Here is a 19,394-nt window from a genome sequence, read left to right on the forward strand (position 1 = left end):
CATCCATAGTGCAAAATACATAAATAGCTAGCTTTTTTGGTGTATTCGGTGTACAGGATAAGTGTTGATAAGCTATGATTTGTTGGTGTATTCGGTGTACAGGATAAGTGTTGATAAGCTATGATTTGTTGATGTATTCGGTGTACAGGATAAGTGTTGATAAGCTATGCTTTGTTGGTGTATTCGGTGTACAGGATAAGTGTTGATAAGCTATGATTTGTTGATGTATTCGGTGTACAGGATAAGTGTTGATAAGCTATGCTTTGTTGGTGTATTCGGTGTACAGGATAAGTGTTGATAAGCTATGCTTTTTGGTGTATTCGGTGTACAGGATAAGTGTTGATAAGCTATGCTTTGTTGGTGTATTCGGCGTACAGAATAAGTGTTGATAATCTATGCTTTGTTGGTGTATTCGGTGTACAGGATAAATGTTGATAAGCTATGCTTTGTTGGTGTATTTGGTGTACAGGATAAGTGTTGATAAGCTATGCTTTGTTGGTGTATTCGGTGTACAGGATAAGTGTTGATAAGCTATGCTTTGTTGGTGTATTCGGCGTACAGGATAAGTGTTGATAAGCTATGCTTTGTTGGTGTATTCGGTGTACAGGATAAATGTTGATAAGCTATGCTTTGTTGGTGTATTCGGTGTACAGGATAAGTGTTGATAAGCTATGCTTTGTTGGTGTATTCGGTGTACAGGATAAATGTTGATAAGCTATGCTTTGTTGGTGTATTCGGTGTACAGGATAAGTGTTGATAAGCTATGCTTTGTTGGTGTATTCGGTGTACAGGATAAGTGTTGATAAGCTATGCTTTTTTGTTAAAGTTATATGACACTTTTTTTTGGCAATTTTTAGATTTGCAGAATAAAACTTTCTAAGCATTTCGTTTTTTTTTAGTTGACAAAATCGTAGTCAAGTAAGCCTTCTTGCCTTTGTTGAGTTTATCGTCAGACTCCAGAACTAGAATACATTTATCTAGACTTGGTTAGGCTTAGATCCAATGACATAGTTGAAATAGATCCTCTTTAAACAAGCCCCCTTTTTTGTTTCAGAGCAAGGCAAATATGCAAAGTAACCAAACAAAAACGGACAAAGTATTGCATGTCTGATGTGATTCTCTGTTTGTTCCTATTTGACTGTAGACCACAATAGTTGGTTTACACATTCGGTGGGGTGTTGGCGTGTCACCTGCTGTGATGTTATTATTGTCCTTTTTGTTGAAGCTATTTTTTTTTCCTTCTTTATTAGTTTTAGACTATTGGATGTGAAGACTGGATTGGTCAGGCAACGAATTCGTTCTTCAAGCCCGTACAGTGCACGTGTCTTCTATACGTTGAAAGAGAGCGAGTCCGAGAGACTGTCCAGTTTGTATTTGTAATGTAAATATGAATAGGAAAATAAAATGGAGCTACTTTGTCATACTTTTGGCCAGCTTTGGAACATTTGTATGGATTCTAAACTTCTATTTATCTCATCATGGTAAGCTAATAGTGTGTAAAGTAGCTCAGAAGTTGTGTGTCCATCTAGTGCAGGTGTGGGCAACCTTTTCATATCGAGGGCCTCATTACACAAAATTTTGGGAATGGGGGGCCTCATATATATATGCTAACTGTGTATAATGTCTTTAAATTTACATTCATGCTGTGTTATAAATTTACATTTAATTTTTTTACACTCCCAGTTGAGGGAGTTAGCGATTTCTGAAAATAATTTTCCGAAATTTTATTTTAAAATTTTGTTATCGTCTGTTTACATTACACCATTTCACCACAAATAAACACTTGTACTTAACTGATGACACTCGTGCATAATGTTCCAGAATTGTGGAACTAACTTACTAGTTATCCTTGTGACTGCTATCAAATAACACGCAGTCAGCATCGACCTGTTCCTACACTTGTTTATTTTCAAGCGTCTACTTGCGCTCTTCACTGCCAGAAACGCATTCTCCTGACATCCACAGCTCATTGTTCATCCTATTCAAAAAGGCAGGTCAAATTTAGTTTATATAAAGTACGTGGTGGAAATGGCCGATACTGAAATGTGAGTGATAATCTTTATTACGCGTATTTCTCGTAATATTATCTTCATGTTAAGCGAGACCTCTTGTAGTAGGCTTTTGTAGTCAGAATAAGACGCCAACTGAACGTTTGGTCAGAATAAGACGCCAACAGAACGTTTGGTCAGAATAAGACGCCAACAGAACGTTTGGTCAGAATAAGACGCCAACAGTACGTTTGGTCAGAATAAGACGCCAACAGAACGTTTGGTCAGAATAAGACGCCAACAGTACGTTTGGTCAGAATAAGACGCCAACAGAACGTTTGGTCAGAATAAGACGCCAACAGAACGTTTGGTCAGTATAAGACGCCAGCAGCACGAGGGTTAAACGCTCTTCAGTTTTTCGACTAGTTTGACGCATGTTTCATTGGTAAGACTTCTTGGAATAATGTTTTTACTTTTAAAAATTATTATGTGAATTTATAGGCCCTAAGTACATTGCAAATACAACAGTTGTGTTTCTTGAAAGATAAGATACTCCACAGATTTAGATTAAGGCTTTAAGGATCGCCGCCGAAAATAATGTCTTTGAAAAAAAACATTAAAAATTAATATATAAGTTATTAATTTAGTTCAATACGCCTGTTTTGAACTTCATTTTGTTAAAGAACTATAATACAAGCGCTGAGCACACACAGAAATAAATTCAGAAGACGGAAAATAAATCAGGTCGACCAATCAGATTCTATTAACAAAACGCTGTCAACTTTTTGCCAACTTTATAGACTTTTAAATTCTACATTATCACCGATACAACAATCGAATTGTAAAGTTTATTAAAACTTCTGAGATCTTATTTGATTACAGTTTTAAACACCTAATTTAAATTTATTTTAAAGAGTTTTCTAGATAATTAACATAATTATAATGTGTAATATTATAAAAACATTGCATAGGTCCGACTCTATAACGGTAACGCTCTTTTGGGAGAGCGGGAGTGTGAAAGTGGATCTTAGTTTGGTACCCTGTCACTGCTGGGCGAAGGTCGGGTCACCTTCTTCTCTTTATAACCTTGGTACCTTCGTGCTGCTATTGTATGTTACATGTTTAACCCAAAAAAGAGTAGATAATATAGATGATTTTGAGACGATATAATAATAAATAAATTATGGCTTTTATTTAGTGCTACTTTCATGCTCATAGCATGCTCAGAGCGCTTTGGTCCAATCTCAGTTGGGGACCAGTGGGTGGGGGGAGGGGGTATCTAGGGACCTACCCGTGCTCAGTAAACACAAGTCTGCCCGAGTCGGGTGTCAAACCTCGAGCCCCCTTCATAGGTATCCAAGCCAAGCCAAGTTCAAGCGTACTTAGCCTCTCGACCACGAACCCAGTTCTAGTCAGCTTGTAACATAGCAGTATAGTATCTATCAGGTATCTATCAGGTATCTATCAGGTATCTATCAGGTATCTATCAAATATCTATCAGGTATCTATCAGGTATCTATCAGATATCTATCAGGTATCTATCAGGTATCTATCAGGTATCTATCAGATATCTATCAAATATCTATCAGGTATCTATTAGGTATCTATCAGGTATCTATCAGATATCTATCAAATATCTATCAGGTATCTATTAGGTATCTATCAGGTATCTATCAGATATCTATCAGATACTATTGTTCGTCTAATGATCTAATCCGCTCTTCACACCTTCTCCTACCCTTTAGCTTTATTAACTGTTAAGTATTTTGTTTGGTGTCTCGAACAAGGGAAAGCAATGGTATTTAACTGATAAAGTGGTATTAGTTGAATTAGTCCTCCTAATACTTTGTAGAGAGAAAAGTTTGAAACTAACAATAGATAACTATAAAACCTTCTATTTTTCCTGGCACAATGGTTAGTGTATTGACTTATTAAAACTGAGGCTTTAGCTCTCGAGTCGGAATTCAGGCCGTTTACCTTTTTTTTTTAAATCAACGCATTTGAAAAGCGATCATCCAGATATCCCCTCCTTTCTCCCCCCCCCCCACCCCTTTCCAACTGGTCCAGACAAGCGATAGCATCATAGCTTATTCAGAAAGTTAACAGCTGGAAATCGCGCTTCACAAAAACAATTGATAAAAAATATTTCTAATCGCAAAAATTTACTATCATTATTGTAGATCTATTACAAATTTAATTACATGACTGATCGAAACTAATTGATATAACTACGCTTAATATAAGTTGTTTTTTAAGTTGTTTTTTTTCCAGTGTTTCCTGAAGGAAGGTCTTTGCAAGCCCTGGGATCTTGTAATATGGCCATATCTTATAGATATAGAGATAATAGATCTTGTCAAAGAAATATACACCTCTTCAATATAAAATAAGCTAATTACACATTCAAAAATGCTATGAGCGTAGACAGGGGGGTTTCAGTTTAAATCCCCCTTTAGCGGGGTTTGAAGTTAAAAAATAGCTTTTATTAAAAAAAAAAAAAGCAAATTACACACTCTAAATTCTATCAGCCTAGCCATGCCATGAGGGGGGTGAGTTTAAACCCCCCTCCACCAGAGGGCTTTTTATGTTTAAAAACCCTCGAGATGGTTTCGAGTTTAAAATCCCCCTACTAAGAGTTTTGAAGTTAAAACCTCTCTCTGCAGTATTATTCTAAAGCAAACTAAATTCACCAAATTCTATGCGCGTAGCTAAAAGGGTTTTTAATTTGTTAAAAAAAACAAACTCCAGAGATTTTTTAGTTTAAAAACCTCCAACAGATGATCTTGACGATAAAACTTCCCTTTTCGATATAAAGTCTAAAGCAAACTACAGTCACCTAATTCCAAGAGCGTAGCCAAGAGAGGTTACACATGTCTACCAGGGGGTGGGCTCCATTAATAAAGTGTAGTGAATAGTAATATGTCGAAATTGAAAAATGTGACTCAACAAAGATGGCTAAGATGGATTTTAGGAGTCAATTATAGAGATAGGGTCTCAATCAGGGAAATCCTTTGCCGAACTGGGAGTCGACCCCTTAATAAGGTTATGACAGAGCGTCGCATGAGGTTTGCGGGACATGTTCTCCAACCAAATGAATGACTCCATAATAAGAGTTGCGTTGACATAGAGGCAATTACGAGGAAAGCGCAAACAGGGAAATCCTAGTATAACTTGGCGCCACACTTTCATGGAGGACCTCAGAGCAGGTGAAAAAAGGCTCCAGACATTGCCAGGGACAGATTTTTGTGGAAGCAGCTGACTGCCCTATGCGCCGAACTGCGCCTGAGGATCTAAATATGTATGAATAGCAGATTAGGTTTTTGAACTAAAATTTTTAACAGCAGGATAGTGCACTGTATATACCTCAGAATATGCATTTTGTTGGCTTTCAATACCGGAAATAGTGTTTGACAGCGGAACTCCGCCCCGAACCCCGTGTGACCTAAAGAGGAGTCATGTTGAAAAGTGACGAGCCCCCATGTGACCTAAAGAGGATTCATGAACAAATATAATCAGTTCACATTACCTAGTAGCGGGTATAGCTAAAAATATTCTATTAGAATTATAGCTAGACTGAGGTACTTTAGATCAACAGATCAGTGTTAAAAGTGTGCTGGCACGTTCGTCCCTTCTTGTAATGCCTAGGTTATTAGGTATAACCTCCAGGTATACAATTCAACTAATGTATGCAACAAAAGACTTTACAAAGTCGCAGGTAAACATATTTACAAAGTTTATTTACATCAGAAAAATAAATGGCCATCAGCTCACAGGCCGACACAACAAAAAGTAAACAAAAGATACTCAAAAATAATATGGCACACAGCCCTAGTCATATGTTACATTATCGTCTCATTCTGGAGAGTACACATTTACAAGAGTAAAATAAAGGTCACAGGCCTCAGGTCAACACATGACCACCTTTGACCACTGGGTTACAAACTTCCGGCTTACACAGCCAACTGAAGGTCACAGGCCTCAGGTCGAAACACGACCACTTTTGGCTACTCTAGGGTTACAAACTTCAGGCCTTACTTAGGCCACTGCAGCCTATGCGGCCGCAGTAGGCCCCGCACTTTCATAGGCCCCGCGCGATGCGAATTCTAGGTGTAAATTATTAAATTAAACCATTTTAACTTATTAAAGGGCTCCTGGAATTCTACTGAAATTATAAAATATAAGAAAAAGTCATGAAAATCTCCTGAAATTATTAAAATCTTTGGAAAACTGATGCAAATCTCCTTAAAACAGACAAAATTGTCATTTCGGGGTGTCATTCAATATGGAAAACGCCAATCCTACACGCGATTAAAGTTCTGAATCCGCTAGTGACCGGGGTCCCAGGTTCGAATATTGGTGAAGACTGGGATTTTTATTTTCTGGATCCCTGTTCGCCTCTGAGTCCACCCAGCTCTAATGGGTACCAGACCTTAGTTGAGGAAAAAGTAAAGTCGGTGGCTCGTTGTGCTGGCCACCATAAACCGTAGGCCACAGAAATAGATGACCTTTAGATCTTCTGCCCTATAGACCAGAAGGTCTGAAAGGAGAATTTTACATCTGGGTTACATAGCCAAGTGAAATACTAGACTCCTCCTCTATCTTGGGACTCGAGGACAAGCTTTGGTGTAATTCTTCTTATTATTATTATAGTTCACAAAACTACTTTATATACGTTTAAAAAAAAATTATATCGTGAAATATGCAAGTGTGACAAGAAGGACAATAGAAGTAGCTACTCTTTTTTCAATAAGAGTTAGTCCCCTTTAGTACTTGATTTAAGTCCCTGTTAACTGTTTACAATTGCCACTCTCTCTTGAGTCCTTGAGCTAACCAGTGTATTTTGAACTAAGTCTCCATAATGTTTAACTAATTCTTGTGTTGTTGTGCTCTAACTGTATTACTCAAGAGGAGTGTGCCACTGTTATGGGAAGAGTGTTTCGATAATGAGCTATGTAGACTTTATTTATTTGTTAGTAATAAGTTGGTTTATGTAAATAGTATAACTAAAGTCTACTTTGTCTCTTATCCTCCCCTATATATTTTTGTTGTAAAAGACATCTTTTGTTTTGATACGAGACTGTAGTGTGTCTCATGGATGACGTCATTTAATTGTCATGACATGTATTATAGTATTGTAAACCATCCTTTTGTTTTTTTTAGATGAGCCTCTATTGTGCCTCTGTGATGCTGGTTCTTTGATTATTTTGAACTGAACCTGTCCTACTATTTTGATTTGTTTCATTATTTCATTTTCTTTTGATAGCCTTTATTTCCGTTGTTTTATTTTACATGATCTATTCCTTTTGTTTCTAAATCAACTCTTTGTTTTTTGTTGCAACTGAAATCTTAGTATTATTTACTTATCTGTCTCAGTAATGATGTCTATCTAGAGGCTCTAGTTAATAGCCTAGATAATATATTTTGGGACCACAGAGTACCACTGGACTAACATGCCAGTACAGCAGAAGTCACTGGTCTTATGACCTAATCAAAATACTAGGTCACAGCAAATCACAGCTGGATTATTGTGGTCACGTGAATTACAGCACGCATTCTTCTTTTTGGGAATGGTTCCTTCCCTACTTTATTTAATGACTCTGGGCTTAAGTCACAGAATCCCTCAACGACAAAATCCACCAATACATGTATTCTACTTATTGTCTTAAATTTACAATTCAAGTCATAACTTCATGGAGAGCCGAACCTGGACGATGATCTCTAAAACGGCTCTAACGATTTTTCTAAGAATTTAGCAGTTGATGGATTATGCTGAGAAAGAATGACTAGCTCGTTGAACACACGGGGATCAACTCTAGTCTGACCGTTATCTTTTTTTTAATAAAAAACATTAAATAAATTCAAATTTGGCTAGTGGTGAAGATTTATATCCAACATCGGTTTTGAATTGACTATCGCTTTCGGGCATTACCAAATGCAAGGCTTTTCTGACAATTTGGCGTATCGTCTTCTAAGTCGAGATCTAAATGCTTTTCATTGGAATATTATAAAGTGTACTAGATCTCTACCATAGATTATATATATATTGTATCTAGACTGGACATGGAGATGTTTTAAAACTACAAATAATGTCGTGAAAATGTTTTTTAAAAGTTGAAACAGGGCGTTGTTTTGTAAAGTAGCTAAAGGAAGTAAAGCTTTTTTTCAACCCTAACCTATGTAACATGTAATTTAATTTTTAGATCTAGATCTAGTAATTGAACATCAAAAATAAGAGTGCTATCGTCTCATAATTATTATTTAGATACATCATCTAGAAAGGTCTAGGTAATCAATCTATTTAAATGTACATAAGATGATTAAATAACAGACATAAATTATTTCGATTTCCGGGATTTTTAAAACGTTATCTCAATGAAAAACAACAGGAAATGGCTTTGTTTGATATATTTGCGTGAATATATAGTATTGTGATTCTAAAGAAAATCCGAGAAATGATTTTGCATTATTTCTAAACTTTAAAAATTATAAATCATTACTTTTCTAAGACAGAAAAGATTGATTGTGGCGACTTTCCTTACAGCTTGAAAAAGAGTTACATACATAAAAATCTTTATTTATAGGTCTGTGAATCGATCAATCGCGGATAGGAATGTGTTTCCGGTTTCCAGTCAAGATATAATATATAAGTCTATGATCTATACTTTCGTTTAACCAGGATTCTTTCTCTGGGAGAACGGGCGAGGTAAAAAAAATGTCATTGTTTTTAATCTAGCATTTATTTATTTTGAAGAGAAAAGCAATAAGTTGCATAAAGGAGATATTGTTTTATTTTTAAGTATTTTTTGATTTTCTTGTTTTCAGATTTTCGTGGCTCATTGATTTCTATTTTAAAGAAAAATAAATTATATCAAGAGGTAATCTATGTCCTAATCTATGTCCTAATCTATGTCCTAATCTATGTCCTAATCTATGTTCTAATCTATGTCCTAATCTATGTTCTAATCTATGTTCTAATCTATGTCCTAATCTATGTTCTAATCTATGTCCTAATCTATGTCCTAATCTATGTTCTAATCTATGTTCTAATCTATGTCCTAATCTATGTTCTAATCTATGTCCTAATCTATGTTCTAATCTATGTTCTAATATATGTCCTAATCTATGTTCTAATCTATTTTCTAATCTATGTCCTAATCTATGTCCTAATCTATGTTCTAATCTATGTCCTAATCTATGTTCTAATCTATGTTCTAATCTATGTCTTAATCTATGTTCTAATCTATGTTCTAATCTATGTTCTAATCTATGTCCTAATCTATGTTCTAATCTATGTTCTAATCTATGTCCTAATCTATGTCCTAATCTATGTCCTAATCTATGTTCTAATCTATGTCCTAATCTATGTTCTAATCTATGTCCTAATCTATGTTCTAATCTATGTTCTAATCTATGTCCTAATCTATGTTCTAATCTATGTCCTAATCTATGTCCTAATCTATGTTTAAATCTACTATTCATGTCATAAATTTAATCAAGAGTTAATCTATGTTTTAATCTACTATTCATGTCACAAATTACATCACGAGGTAATGTATGTCCTAATCTACTATGCATAACATAAATTTAATCAAGAGGTAATCTATGACCTAATCTACTATTCATGTCATAAATTACATCAAGAGGTAATCTATGTCCTAATCTACTATTTATGTCATAAATTACATCAAGAGGTAATCTATGTCCTAATCTACTATTCATGTCATAAATTACATCAAGAGGTAATCTATGTCCTAATCTACTATTCATGTCATAAATTGAGACAAAAATAATGTGTCTGTAGCAACTGGGGTTCAAACATTCCCGCCATTTATATTGCAGCTACATTGATATAGTATAGTTTTAATTTACATTAATGATTTACAAAATTGCATTAGTTTTGGAACAAAAGTCAGATTATTTGCAGACGATTGCATACTTTCTAGAACAATAAAAACAACACAAGGTACAGAAATTTTACAAAGAGAATTAGATGAATTACAGAAATGGGAATCAAATTGAATCATATCTTACCACCCAGAAAAATGTCAGTTGTTAAGAGTAACAAAAAAACTAAAACAAATTAATTCCACTTATCTTATTCATGGCAAACCAGTAACACAGACTAAAAACGCAAATACCTAGGTGTTATAATAAATGAAAAACTGTCATGGAATCCCCATATTGATGAATTTATCAAAACATCAAACAAAGCATTAGGGTTTATTAACAGAAATTTCTATAAATTATAAATCAAATAAGAACATAAAGCTAAAATGTTATTTAACCTTTGTTAGGCCAATAAAAGAATATGCATCCTCTGTTTGGGACACCTTAACTCAAGAAAACATTAAGAAACTGGAACAGACACAAAAAAAGAACAGAGATTTATAACAAACAAATATTCACATTTGACTAGAATAACACCTTTAGTAAAATCACTAAATTTAGAAAGCCTTCAGGATAGAAGACTTCAAAGTAAAGTAGCAATTATACATTACATAAAACACTGAACCATATACTTCAAATACAAAAACAAAATTTAATAAAATACTCAGAAAGACACAAAGAAAAAGGCACATTTCTCGTTCCATATGCTAGGACAAATTTGTACAAATGCTCCTTCTTCCCTAGTGCTATTAGAGCATGGAATGGGTTGCCTGAGCTAGCCAGGAAACCAGTGACTTGGCAGTATTTAGGTCATTGGTTAATTATGCATGACTAAATGCATGACGCTTAGGGCGTAATCATCTTTTTGTTTGAAGTAACGTCTGTATTATATAAGAAGAAGATAAGTATTTGTCCTTGACTTTTCTAAGCTTTTATTTTGTTTTTTGTTGCTTTCTTTGTATTTTAATCTAAATCCGAATTCCTTTTACAATTTTTAGCAAACCAAAAAGTCGAATCCTAATCCTTACGAGATTACTATGGTTACACTATACATTCCACTTGATAAGTCGCAAAATAAATTCACGACTGACACTTACAGAATTTGGATGAGAACCTTCGGTTGGATGTCTAATAAACTGGTGGCTCTTGTCACAGATGACACAACAATGAATCATCTCAAGTAAGTACATGTGTACCAACAGAGGGACGTATCACATTTCCAAAAAGAGCGGGGTGGGGGTAAAATTTGAGCAAGTAAATTATATAAAGTTTCTGATTGGCACTTAAGTTCAGTAATAAACGAGAAGGTCACGAGGGCAACACAACAGCCAAATGCTTCACATTTTCCCGAATTAAATTTGATAGATACCCGAGACGTCTTAAGATAATCCTCTTCAAGTCTCAAACTCAAGACCCACTGAGCCGAGCATATTATCATTCGTCCAAAAAATTGATCCGTTTTTAGTATATAACCCGGAGGCGCAGTGGCTGAGCGGTGAAGCGCTTGGTTTCCGAACCGGGGTCCTGGGTTTGAATCCTGCTGAAGACTGGTATTTTTAATCTCGGGATTTTTTGGGCGCCTCTGAGTCCACCCAGCTCTATTGGGTACCTGACATTAGCACTGGCGGATACAGGGGGGGGGGCGGTAGGGGCGATCGCCCCCCCCCCCCCACTCGGCCGACCCGATTTGGTGGGGTCGGGAGGGGGCGATGGTATCAATCCCGCCCCCCCCCATACACTTTCGAGAATCAATTATATATCCATATGATATTGATAATTTAACCGATCTTTATATTATGTCGTTCCCTGTTTGTCGATTGGTGGGGGGGGGGGGCGAATACCTCTACTGCCCTTCCCACCTTAGCCCTTTGTGTGGGTGGGCGGTCCGTTTTTATGGAGAAATCATAGTTTGTGAACAAAATTAGTTGAATATCTATATAATATAAACTACGTATTGATATGTGACCCATTGTATATTACGTCGTACCACACTCTAGTCTCAAATTGTATTATTAGCAAATTTAAATAAAAAAGGGTTGTACCAGGTGGGAGGGGCGATATCAATACTTTTTCTTTTTGCATTGTAGTTAAGAAATTACAAAATTTAAAAACCCGTCTGTCACTAATATAATTTATATATACTAGAAATTAAATTCTTATATCGAGTCTCCCCACCCAAATGCATTCTTTAGCAGAAATTATTAAAGTATAAGAGTCATCATTGAGATGAGTTATAAACCCAGAAATCTTTTCATAGTCGCCTTTTCACAAACTTTACTCAATCTGATATTTTTCTAGTTATATAAATTTGGGACTATAACTCACAATTTATACCTCCATTTTATTAAATACTATTTATCGAATTATTTTTTTTTCGGCGGCGATCCTCAAGGCCAAATATAAATGTGTGGCGTATCTTATCTTCTCAAGGAACAAATCGTTTTGTTTTTTTTTTGCTATGTATTAAGGGCCTATAAATTCATATTACAATATTTTTCAAGTACAACATTATTCAAAATGTCCTTTTTGAATAGTACGAATAATGAGCTTTGGGTCAGGAGAAGTTCTGCAGTGAAAAATGCAAGAAAACACTTTTGGCGTCGGGGCTTCGCCCCGAACTCCATTGATGAATAATGAGCTTTACTTGTCAGGAAAATGCGTTTCTGCAGTGAAGAATGTTAGAAAACGCTTTTAGCATCGGGGCTTCTCCCCGAACTCCATTGATGAATAATGAATGAATAATGATGAATTGATGAATAATGAGCTGTAGATGTCAGGAGAATGCGTTTCTGCAGTGAAAAAAGCAAGAAAATGCTTTTGTCGTCGGGGTTTGCCCCGAACTCCATTGATGAATAATGAGCTGTACTTCACAGGAGAATGCTTTTCTGCAGTGAAGAATGTAAGAAAACGCTTTTAGCGTCGGGGCTTCGCCCCGAACTCCATTGATAAATAATGAGCTGTAGATGTCAAGAGAATGCGTTTCTGCAGAGAAGAATGCGAGAAAATACTTTTGGCGTCGGGGCTTCGCCCCGAACTCCATTGATTAATAATGAGCTGTACTTGTCAGGAGAATGCGTTTCTGCAGTGAAATAAGGAAGAAAACGCTTTTGTCGTCGGAACCCACAACCCCTTATAGCGCCAGTTGTTTTGTTTTTCGCCGAAGGTTGAGAAATGCTGCTTTTTTTATTCTCATATATATATATATATATACACACGTATGTGTGTGTGTGTGTGTGGTGTGTGTGTGTGTGTGTGTGTGTGTGTGTGTGTGTGTGTGTGTGTGCTGTACGCACGTTTATGCATAGGGTTAGGCTTTACTGGGCGTTAGGGTTTGGAAAAAAATCGCTCCCCCACTCCAAAGTTCTGGATCCGCTAGTGGACATTAGTAGGTCGAAAAGTAAAGGCGGTTGGTCGTTGTTCTGGCCACATGACACCTTTGTTAACCGTAGGCCACAGAAACAGATGACCTTTACATCATCTGCCTTATAGACCACCAGGACTGAATGGGGAAATTTACTTTTGTTTTACTAGTATATAACCCAGTTAGCTCTTTTAAACCCCATTACATTGGAGTCTATGTACATATGGTCTTTCCCTAGGCTTGGCTTCATGTAGTGGACAACTATGCTTCATCTCAACTAATGAGACGACAGACTTTCCCATGTTGGGATCAACTAACAGGGCAGCAGAATTTTGGATTCTGAGTTAACCTTTACCTAGTTGGGTAGCCTTTTACCTTTTATCCGAAGCTTACTGAGGCGTAGTGAGTAAAACGTGCGCCCGGGGCAAGGTACTTTATTGGCGCCCCCACCACATTTTCCATGAACATCACAAAGCAGCAGAGTTTTGGATTCAGATTTAACCTTCATCTAGTTGGGTAGCCAACCAAGGCTAACGTGCCCCATTCGTCCGAAGCTTACTGGTTTAAGCGCCAGTAGCCTTTGCCAATACCTCTGTCAGAAATATAAGTTCCCCCGGACAAATATCTGAGCCACACCTCAGACGCGTAGTGAGCAAAACGTGCGCCCTGGGTAAGGTACATTATTGGCGCCACCACCATCCTTTTTATGAATATCAAATAGAAATATAGGCTGCGTGTGGCGCCCTCCTCCCCCGAAGGGGGCTCCAAGAGCATCGTGCCACCTTGCCCCACTCTCTACGCCTCTGCGGTACGTGAAAGGCGGGAGTTGGACTGGTTGTTAGAAGCAATTAGAGTCGCATGAGATTGAAAGCATTCTATAGATAGTCTAGTGCTTACATCCATTAGCACTTCCGGCAATAGCAACCTTATGAAACCTCCCTCGTGCTTACATGAACTAAAACAGCATTAAATAGTCAGTGTTTCATGGTCCTTACTGCCAAAACATGACGATCTTCTCTGTACGAACAGTTTGTTAATGTTGTCAAAAAGAATTCAATTCATAGATTTTTGACTATGGGGGATAACTATAATTAGCTAGCTGTTTCAACAGACCAGTGCTCTGAATATACTTACTGTCAATAATCTAACAGGGGTCTGTTTCAGTTCTTTTATAGGATGATGTGTAGAAGTGTAAACAGTTGAATGTAGAAAAAGGCACCTCAGCTGTTCTGCACAACATATCAATTTAATCTTATGCTTAGGCGTATGATGGAATAATTTATTTTTGTTTGTTTGTTTTAGGTGCTATTGTTTGTTTGTTTTTAGGTGCTATTGTTTGTTTGTTTTAGGTGCTATTGTTTGTTTGTTTTAAGGTGCTATTGTTTGTTTGTTTTTAGGTGCTATTGTTTGTTTGTTTTTAGGTGCTATTGTTAGGTGCTATTGTTAGGTGCTATTGTTAGGTGCTATTGTTAGGTGCTATTGTCAGGTGCTATTGTCAGGTGCTATTGTCAGGTGCTATTGTTAGGTGCTATTGTTAGGTGCTATTGTTAGGTGCTATTGTTAGGTGCTATTGTTAGGTGCTATTGTTAGGTGCTATTGTTAGGTGCTATTGTTAGGTGCTATTGTTAGGTGCTATTGTTAGGTGTAATTGTTAGGTGCTATTGTTAGGTGCTATTGTTAGGTGCTATTGTTAGGTGCTATTGTTAGGTGCTATTGTTAGGTGCTATTGTTAGGTGCTATTATTAGGTGCTATTGTTAGGTGCTAATGTTAGGTGCTATTGTTAGGTGCTATTGTTAGGTGCTATTGTTAGGTGCTATTGTTAGGTGCTATTATTAGGTGCTATTGTTAGGTGCTATTGTTAGGGTTACATTCTTTTACGTTCATAACTGTTTTTGTTTCAAAACATGTAAATTTCCTTTAGAAAGATTCGATCTCATCTCCCTCCGGAAAGAACTGTGCTGATTAGAGTCAACAGGTCTCAATTCGGTTCTTTCAAAGACTTGGACAGGGTCAAAAAGATTTTCTCTCAGCCTCATTATCCGATACATAAACCGAACACTGTCAAAGCCGAATATCCCATCACTATGAACGCCAAATATGACGCACTACAAATGGCCATGGACATGGGTCACGTGGACACTGATTACATTGCTTGGGTGGACATTGGCTACTTCAGGTAACTATATTTAAGTTTAAATAAGAAAAGCGATACACAACAAAACACTTTAAAAAAACAAAGCTTATATTAAGTGTAATTATATTTAATAAACATCTCAGTTATCCGTACACTACGGCTGACTACGCCATGTTATTCTTTTTATATAATAACTCCAATGATAAGTCTCTAAATTTAGAGTTAGAAGACAGCGTACAATTGTCCTGAACATTAATTTATTCAACTCTTGAATCAATCATGCTTACATTCGGAAATTCAAGAATGCGATAGTTTTTTTAAGACCGATGTTTGCTCTAGATCTAGTTCTTGAGCCAAATTTACTTTTTTTTTTCCTTTAAAAATTAACCTGGTCAAGCTAGAGTTTGTACATGTAGCCAACGAGCTAGTAATTCTTTTCTCAGCTATATATGTATGTAAGAACCGCGACGCGTCCTGGTTCTGTGTTCTTGGTTCCAGGCTCCATGAAGTTCTGACTTGAATAGAGGTATTGTAAAAATCATTTTCTAAGATATATTATCACAACAAGATATTCTCAATCAAGAAACAATTATTATTAACAATTTATAAATTTGTGTTGCTATTGTTTTTTTTTCAGAAACCTATTGTATGTCAAGACACCTAAAAACTACTCATTTACCCTGGAAATACCTTTAGACTTTGAGGACACAAAGATAGGATTTAGTGAAGTCGGACCTAGAGTTTCTCACACGACACCGTGGGATTATATCCGTCACAATATCGTATGGGTAGCAGGAGGATTTGTACTGGGGAAGAAACCGGTGAGGGCAATATAACAATAGATAGATAGATAGATAGATAGATAGATAGATAGATAGATAGATAGATAGATAGATAGATAGATAGATAGATAGATAGATAGATAGATAGATATTTTGTATTTATGTATATTTGTTTGGCCTCTAGGTTATTCAGAAGTTTATAAAAAATTTCAAAAGAGCATTCCAGAACCTATTAAACCACAGCATGGCTAGTACTGACCAACAGACGATTGGCGCCATGTACTCACCCCAGATGATCAAAGAACAGAACGTAAAGCTCAAGACTTACAGTTGTCCGAAAGGACGACTTCAATTTCAACTGTTCGGTTCTGACCTCCAGTATTTTTGTCTTGGTTACATTTGTAAAGAAGACGCTCAGAGAAGACGAGCAAGGGTACATTCTGGGCAAGCGCCGCAGACCGTTCCTACCGAGTCAAATATTGGGCTGTAGGTCTTTGCTACGTTATAGTATCTAGTAGTCAAAGCATGCCGTCTATAAAAAATGGAAGATTTCTGATGTCTTTAACATTTTTATATTTCTTTGATTCAACAGTGTATTATTATTTTAATTGAAAGGAACTTATTCTCAATCTCTGGCACTGCCAGGGTCGAGCTTTCTTTGTTAAAGAGAAACAAAATTCATTACAGCGTCCACTGAAAAACTTTTTCATGATGTGGCCAGAGGCGTAGTGAGGGGAGGGCAGGGGGCACGATGCCCCGGGATCCATCATCAGAAGGGCTCCACACGCAGAGAGGCGCCAAAAAATTATTATTATACATATTTTAATCAGGTAATACATTCTAAGGATATTTGTATTATATTATTATTAACTCTTTCTCTCCATAATTAGTTTTCCACATTTTGAAGGAATTCTTTATTTGCTCATTACTATTTCACTACCCCTGTTATGATTGGGCTTCAATAGCTTTGTTGTTTGTTATCAGGAAATGTTGTATTTTGGTATAAAATTAAAGGGAAATGAATGCTGTGAATGCTCTTTTTATATAATTCAAAGTCAAGTTTAAAACATTAAACATTAATTCAATTTAATGAGGTCAAAATCAACGATGGTATCGTCGATTAGGAGAAAAAGAGTTAAATACTTTTATTTATAAACTTATATTTCTATGTGATGTTCATGGAAAATGAGGGGGGGGGCGCCAATAAGGTTTCTTACCCCTGGCTCACGTTTTGCTCCCTACGCCTCTGAATGTGGCAGGTCTGCAGTAGCGGCAGTACTGCCTTTTTTTCGGGTGACGAGAATCTTCTTAGGGATGTTTTGGGGCTCGAATGTGTCTGCGTGGTCAGTTGCCAGCATTTACTAAATCTTTTGTACAGATACATAATATGTCATTAAACTTCACACAAAATGCCGCCATTTTACTTTATATAATATTATCGAATTTAAAAGAAAATTTATTGAGATGTCAATCAATACTTTCTCTTGCAAGCATGTTTCGGATGTTCCTTCAGAGTTGAAGATAGTTTACTTCCTAGTCCAAACCTCCCGCAGGACGACGGGAGATGGGAGCGGGCAGGGTTTGAACCCTCGACGGTCGATAAATCCGAACGACAGTCCAGCGCACAAACCGCACGACCAGGCAGCCATCCTATAAAGTGTAGCAGTATCAATTAGTTTGAATCAGTCATGTAATTAAATTTCTAATAGATCTAGACCTACAAAAATAAATTAGTTCGAATTTTAAAAAAATTACCAATTGTTTTGATTAGCTCTGTTTCATGCTTTTAGCCTTCTCAATATCCTATCACTTATCTTGACCAGTTGGGAAAATGGGCGGTTGGGGGGGAGGGATATCTGGGGGAATTTTAACGTAATTGTTTTTCAAAAGCATTAAAAAAAGGTGGAACTATCTGGATTCGAACTCATGACTCAAACCTCCTCAAGCCGACATTCGAACTCATGACTCAAACCTCCTCAAGCCGACATTCGAACTCATGACTCAAACCTCCTCAAGCCGACATTCGAACCAATATGCTAAAGAGGTGTGTATGAAAACAGAAGACCTATAATTATCTAGTTTGTTTCAAACTTACTTTAAAGCGTCGACATTTAATGGGGACTTCAGCCAAGTACAATTTCTTTCCCTTGTTCGAGATACCAAACAAAATAATTATTTTTACAAATAGTTCATTAAATAAATGGTTCTTTTTAGCAGCCCCGAAAAGGGAAAAGACGCTATTAGTTTTGTGTGGAATGTGTTTCCAAATATAACAGTAAAAATTATGCAAAATTTCAACTCCATCCGAATGGGGATTGAAAGAAAGAAAGTATTATTAAAAAAATACTCCTAGATAGTCCTAGACAGTCCGATAGTCGGAGTGAGTTAATATAATTTTGGTAATAATGGTACTTTATGAGTGTATGTTTTTCGCTATTTTTTAAATTGTATTTGTGTCATTTTTACAAAACTTTGTCTGTTGGTCTATATGGTAACAAGTTTAAACAAGTTTTTCTCCAATTTCCCATTCTTGGATGAAGTTAAAACTTCGCACAATTTTTTGTTGAACCTGAAAGACATGAATCGATAAAAAAATAATTAATTAATTAATTGTTGGTGATTAATTATTTTATTTGATATTGGAATAAGGGGAATCAATGTTACTTAATGAGAGATGTGGATTTACAAATATGATTGTAGTCCCGTTTTATGTTTGGACACGATTACACCCTTTCCATTCTCGGATGAAGTTAAAATTGTGCATAATTATTCAAAGTCGATAACAATACACGAATCAATCCAAAAATGAACCAGTTAGCTAATTAATTAATTTTGATTTATATAACAGAAATGGAAGGGCACAATGTAATTTTCAGATAAATTACAGTTATGAACCTTTTTTTTTCGCCTTAGATAAGATTTGCTTTTTAAAAAGTATTATTTTTTCTATTGCTTGTTTTAAAATCTGTTCTCATGAACCAAACCAAAAACACTTAACTTTATTGCACACTCCACCAATGAGGTGCAGAGGCTGCCAGCCGTACCCCCCCCCCCTCCACTCCTTGTTCAAATAGTGTGTCTACTGTAATCCCCAGTCAGCAATACAACACAAAGTTGACTAACATAGCTACAGAATGTATATTTGATGTAGCGGGTGTGATACCCATTTTGGCGCTTCCGGTGCTCCAACAAACGTGGCGGCTGCCCCGCCCGTCCACCTTCGGTAAGACACTGTAGTAAATAT

General features: G+C 36.4%; 1 protein-coding gene across 1 annotated transcript; it reads left to right on the plus strand.

Annotated features, from left to right (window-relative positions):
- Positions 1–1,162: 1,162 nt before the first annotated feature.
- LOC129923616 (uncharacterized) lies at positions 1,163–17,904 on the plus strand. Its single transcript, XM_056015321.1, has 6 exons — positions 1,163–1,481; positions 8,808–8,860; positions 10,871–11,052; positions 15,156–15,410; positions 16,006–16,189; positions 16,335–17,904. Exons 1-6 carry the CDS (start codon positions 1,388–1,390, stop codon positions 16,638–16,640), a joined length of 1,074 nt encoding a protein of 357 aa, XP_055871296.1. The 5' UTR covers positions 1,163–1,387; the 3' UTR covers positions 16,641–17,904.
- The last annotated feature ends 1,490 nt before the right edge of the window (positions 17,905–19,394 follow it).

Source organism: Biomphalaria glabrata, chromosome 17 (assembly GCF_947242115.1).
Source record: "Biomphalaria glabrata chromosome 17, xgBioGlab47.1, whole genome shotgun sequence".
NCBI classification, from domain to species: domain Eukaryota; kingdom Metazoa; phylum Mollusca; class Gastropoda; family Planorbidae; genus Biomphalaria; species Biomphalaria glabrata.

What these genes read in the sequence shown, in the direction of transcription:
- LOC129923616 (XM_056015321.1), top strand. Translation starts at nt 1,388, where the DNA reads ATGAATAGGAAAATAAAATGGAGCTACTTTGTCATACTTTTGGCCAGC. An exon ending in GTGGACATTGGCTACTTCAG is followed by an intron (nt 15,411 to 16,005) that starts GTAACTATATTT and finishes TTTTTTTTTCAG; the next exon opens with AAACCTATTGTATGTCAAGA. An exon ending in TTGTACTGGGGAAGAAACCG is followed by an intron (nt 16,190 to 16,334) that starts GTGAGGGCAATA and finishes TTTGGCCTCTAG; the next exon opens with GTTATTCAGAAGTTTATAAA.